The 5475-nt window shown below is 42.5% G+C and overlaps 1 protein-coding gene across 1 annotated transcript in view; it reads right to left on the bottom strand.

The window, feature by feature from the left end:
• DNAH7 (dynein axonemal heavy chain 7) overlaps window positions 1–3665 on the bottom strand; it is a 253806-nt gene extending 250141 nt beyond the window's left edge. Inside the window, exon 1 of the mRNA XM_007447818.1 lies at window positions 3628–3665. Coding sequence (XP_007447880.1) covers window positions 3628–3642 — 15 coding nt within the window. The 5' untranslated portion in view covers window positions 3643–3665. The remainder of the gene's footprint in view (window positions 1–3627) is intronic.
• Between the last annotated feature and the right edge of the window lie 1810 nt (window positions 3666–5475).

The raw sequence follows: 5475 nt of genomic DNA, 5'->3' as shown, positions 1-5475 counted from the left end.
CCTCCCGGACCGGGGCACGAACCCGTGTCCCCCGCATCGGCAGGCGGACTCTCAACCACTGCGCCACCAGTGAAGCCCTGTACACATCTTTTGTTAGACTTATTCTTAGGTATAAAGAATTTTGAGTGAAAAATGCATTATAGGATCTGAACAACTGACTTACCAACTTTTAATCCCAACTAATTTGTAAACAGGGAAATGTCCATGAAGGCTGCATCTACATATAATAATTTCTGTGATGGTTATTCTTTGTTTGCCCCAATCCAGTCTCCATGCTTTCCTTCCTGCTCTGTGCCTAGAAGGCTGACTTCTGTAGACAGGCAGCACCTGGGCTCCCAGACCTCTGGCTTCTGCTGGGGATTAAGCAATGAGAGGCACTAGTAGGAGACTAGACAGGCTGAAGGGAGAGAGTTTTGGATATTTCTCTCCTAGTACGCCCTGTTTCCCGTAGTTCTGATAGTGGCTAAATTCTTCCAGAGCTCAGCTCCTGTCAGGAAGCTACCATTCCAAGCCTCCAGCTATCACCAAGTTCTGAGAATGGGGTTTCTTTGACCCGTCAGGCCTAGGAATGGCAACGACTTCCTGTTATTAATCCTTAGGTGCATCCTCATCCCTGTTGGTTTCTTCTCTTAACCTTGCCCACACCTCTCCAAATGGTCTTTTCATAAGTTTTCTTCAATTTAATCCTTTTAAGCATGCCATCTGTTTTCTGTTGGGATCCTGACTAATATAATTTTACATTACCAGAATTAAAATTGCTAAAGGGTCAAGGTCTTCCTTGAGTACTCTGGCTTGGCACTTAGTTTTTATTTCACTGATTTTCAACTACTTGTCTATTGGAAGGGATATTTGAAACCTGGTATAATCCAAATTTAACTGTTCTGATGAAATGACCAGAATCTATGAGTGTGTCTGGTTAAAATCAACAATAATCCTGAAGTTGTCTGATTAAATCAACAACCAACTCTAAAAATTTAATAGGGTTGATTTAAATATAGTCATCATATGTTCTGAGTTATGGTTGTTAAAATTATCACCATGCTGTTGGCCTCATACCCAACTGTTTTCACTCTGATCTCCTTTTTAAGCAATAACATCAAGGAGACAGGATGAAGGAAAACAGAATGAGCATCATATAAATGCAAAACTACTTAATTTAACAACTAGAAAAAGTGCTAAGGTAGAGATAAGCTGACAGCTTTTCCCTCTTCTCTGCCCACAATCTGTAGTGGATTTTGTGGGGAGCTTCGTGCTCTTTGGATAACTGTATTTTTAAACCTCTGAAAGTTCTTCAACTGAAACTCAAAAAGCCTTGTTTTAACTAATTTTAAAAATGAAAGAAGCAGTTCCAAGAGATTTTTCTTTTAAATACCTAATTTAAGAGTTCAAATTGCTATTCCTGAAAAATGCCATGTCACTCTAAACCTTCCACTATTGAGATGAATATATTAAAATTTCCTTCAGCAAATATTTTGCCACCTGCTTACTTTTCCAAACTAAATGAACACATAAGTAAATGTCACATCAAAATGTTATTTCCAAAAGTTTAATCCATTCTGTTTGTTTCAGGTTAAAATATAAAAACTTCCACCCTTTCAAAAGGAAAACTACACTCAAAATTAGCATAAATGAAAGTATCAAGAGTTTTAAAATTACAAGTCAACAAAAGCAGCCAGAGAGAGACCTCTACTGTTTAAAAATAGTATGTAGAAAATGTAAATAGTCCTAGATGGGCTCATGCCCATTCTTTCAAGATCCCACTGCCTTTTTAATAACAGAGGCTCCTTTGGGGTGGGGGCATGTAATTTCCAAACATCACTTTTATTAAGATAAAGTGAAACTTAAAACTTAACTGCCAATAGGTTTTTAGTGGACGCTTTTCAGTTGTAAATTGGTCAATTTGGGCTTTGTGAAACAAGAGCTATTCAGAAATACCACTGCAAATACAGTAAATGCATATTTTAAGTTTCAACACCACAGCATATGATTCAAAAGCCGGTCAAAGACTGATGTGGGCATCAAGAAAATAAGTTATTTTTGATTAATTAATGAATTAGGGTTTTGACATTTTCAGTTAGTAATCTACAACTCAATGTTACTTTTAATCTTCTTTCTACAATAAACTAACACTACCAAAGAAATTATGAAACTTGAAAAAGAAAAGATTATAGTTTAGTGTCAAACCAAGAAGCTAAGCAAAATTTGCAGGCTTAAAAGCAACTGTTTTCCATTCAGTACCAGGATGCTTAGGGCGCCTTTTCCATACAAATCTAGAGAGTTGAGTTGTTTTCTAGCTAGCCCAGAATAATGCCCACACTTAACGTCTTCCCATTCTGTTCTGGCATTAAAAAGGTTGACCATTGTTCATTCCTTTTGTTTACAGTTACCCTTAAATTCAATAAAGAGTTCTAAAAAGTTATCTACTGCAACATATGTTACCGGTTCCCTTTGTCAGAAACACAGCAAGCCAAAACGCTGAGACATCCGAGGTTTGCAGCGAAGACAGGGCTTATTCACAAGGCAGCCAAGGAGAAGACAGACGAACACATCTCAAATCTGGCTTCCAAAAGACAAGGGGCTGGGGTACTTATGGGATAAAGAGTAACGCAGCAGGGCCGTCTGAGACGTAGGGAGCGTGAGAAGCGTGGGGAGCGTGGGGAAAGGTGATTGGAAAAAGGTGTGGAAGGCGTGGTAATCACCCCTCTGCTCAGGTGTAACTAAGCTACAGGCCTCTAGTTTCAAAAATGCAGGAGCTAAACAGGATCTGAGGGTGGAGTTTTCAGCCCTCCGATGTCAAAAGGTCACCAAGCCATACTAGCATATGCCCAGTTGGAGGGTCAGGGAGCCTATGCAACCTTAACAAGCTCAGCCCCAGAGACACAGCTGCCTCCAATCTCCTGCAAAACAACTCCGGGCAAACATCTTATTGTTTAGGCTCCATGTGGAGTGGAGGACCTGCAAGTCTTTTGTAGCAACAATTAAAAGCAAACTTGATTAGTGGAGGCCAGTGAAATGGATTTGACTAATGATGATTCCCCACGGTTTCATATGCATCTTTTGTTACATGCCATGGGGATGTTTTCCTAAGAAGAAATTCCACTTGCCACTTACCAAACCCTTTCATGTGTGGTATGGTATGGCATGGTATCTTGTTTGAACTTTGTAATAACCTTAGAAAGGAGGAAAAGTTGTTCTGATTCCTCCCCTTTGCATAAGAGAGAAGGTTTAGAAAAACCAAGTGATTTGCCCAAAGTCGCACCGCTAGGAAGGGGCTTATATTCCAACCCTAGAGCCCAAATCCAAGGCAACTCCCGACCGAGCTTCCCCCCAGACAAACACAGCCACCATTAGCACACTGGGGACACTCTAGGGCTGTAATTTAAACTGCAGGCGCTCTGCTCCACTGTGTTTGGTTGTTATGACAACACCAAGTACGAACGGTTGGGAAGAGAACATATAAAAGTTTTCACCGAAAACGCTCAGTATCCCAGATCATAAGTGGGATGAAAGAAGCTGTACCCCGCGAGGCCACAAATGCGGAGTCCGGAAGACCTAGGCTTCCATCACTTTTGAAATACAAGGGAAGCTTCGCAGTCGGACGAGCCTGACGAGGAGCCAACCTCTCACCTGCCGGCTGCTCATGGCTGTGAGGACGCGCTGGTGGCACCCGGTGGCCCCTGGATCGCTCCTGCCCGGCGCCCCCAGGAACCGCTCGGACGAGAGATGCGGCGCCCGGGGACAAGGCAGTCTATGCTCCCTCAGCGCCGGGGTGGTCTAGCTTCCCGGCTGCGTTCGTTGCTAAGCAACAGGCCCGCGCAGGTTCCATTTCCGGTCATCTGTTGCTCCTGGGACGGCGCCCGGGAACTGGCAGTGCACTCCCGCGGGAGGCACTTTCCAGGGCGCTGGGTGGCGCCTGAGCCCACGTGGTGCGTTAGCAGCGGGCGAGTAAATAGCTGAAGGCGGTGGGTGCTCTTCCTTCTGCCTTGAGGAGTAAATACCCTTGGATTACTGACCGGTCACTTTTGCACCCTCCTAATTTAGCTGGGTGCTGCGGGTCCCTGCCTTAACTCCTATTTTCCTATTTAACTTTATCAGTGCCTAGGAGGTCTCAGAGGACTCGTGAAATGAAATGATTGCAGATTTCATTGCTTATGGGGGCAAGTGGAATTAGGAGAACAAAGCATGCAGAGCTTGGAACCAGTAAGCAGCTTTCTTCTATTTTCCATGGGTTTCCAACTCACGTTCTTTTCTTGACTTTTCCCACACAGTAGAAAACTATCCTTTAGAAGTATACCAGAAAAAGAAACTTCAAGAATTCATTTAAACCAGCATTCCCGGATGGTCTACTGCATGAAGGGTGCTGTGCTAAGGGCTAGGCATACAAACCTGACCAAGATGCCATCCCTTCAGCACCGGCTAAGGGAGTATTCAAATAAGCAGTTAAAATGCGGTGTAGGCAACATGGGAAGGAGGATCCTCAGGAAGAACACAAAGCAGGAACTTCTTAATTTCTCCTGGAAGATGTGGAAGTGATGTGAGATCTGAAGGAAGACATGGCTGGACAAACAATGTTGAAAGCAAGCAGATTATATATATAAAGGCCCTAGACAAGAGTGGATGGCTGATGCAAGAATTAAAAGTAGTTCTGAAAGTTTGAAGAGTTGATTTGCGTAAAGGGAGTTAAAGAAAATCTAGAGATGAAGCTGAGGTGACATGCAGGTGCTATATCTTCAAGGACTCTTTAAAACATGGTGTAATAGGGAAGAACAAATCTGACTCCATTTTGGATCTGTTTCTTTTACTTTAACCTTAGTATTCTATTGTTTTCACTACAAGTTAAGAATGTTGCCTAGAGCCTGAAATATACAGGACAGCCCATTCTCAAGGCTCTGACCTTTAAAGGTATAACACTTTTCCATTCATAGAGAGATAAAAAGTTGCAGAACAGAGAATAACATTTGTCTTGTCAGAGGTTTACAGGAACATCATGACCTGACCTACCTGGACAGCTGCAAGAACAAAGGATTCCAACACCAAGAAGTTGGCAACAACCAACTACACCCCTTCCCCTTTTACTATAAAAGAAGCCTGAATTCTAAGTTAGGTAAGACGGTTCTTTGGGACCCTAGTCCGCCATCTTCTCAGTCTCCTGGCTTTCCAAATAAAGTCACTATTCCTTGCCCCAACAACTTGTCTCTCTATTTATTGGCCTGTTGTTCTGCGAGCAGTATGAGCTTGGACTCGGTAACAATGGTATGGAGTTTAGACTTAAAGGGAAAATGATCTCCAATGAAAAGTGTCTTGTTCAGAAATTATAAGAGCCCATCCTAAAATTCACAGGGAATTTCAAGGGACCTAGAAGAGGCAAAACACTCTTGAAAAAGAACAAAGTCGAAGGACTCACAATTCCTGATATCAAAACTTAATACAAAGCTGCAGAATTAAAAACTGTCTTTTCAACAAATGGAGTTGGGA

This window comes from Lipotes vexillifer, unplaced genomic scaffold (genome assembly GCF_000442215.2).
Source record: "Lipotes vexillifer unplaced genomic scaffold, Lipotes_vexillifer_v1.1 scaffold555, whole genome shotgun sequence".
In the NCBI taxonomy this organism is placed as follows: Eukaryota; Metazoa; Chordata; class Mammalia; order Artiodactyla; family Lipotidae; genus Lipotes; species Lipotes vexillifer.
Note: the sequence above shows the minus strand (reverse complement) of the source record. Positions and strands in the feature narration are given on the sequence as shown.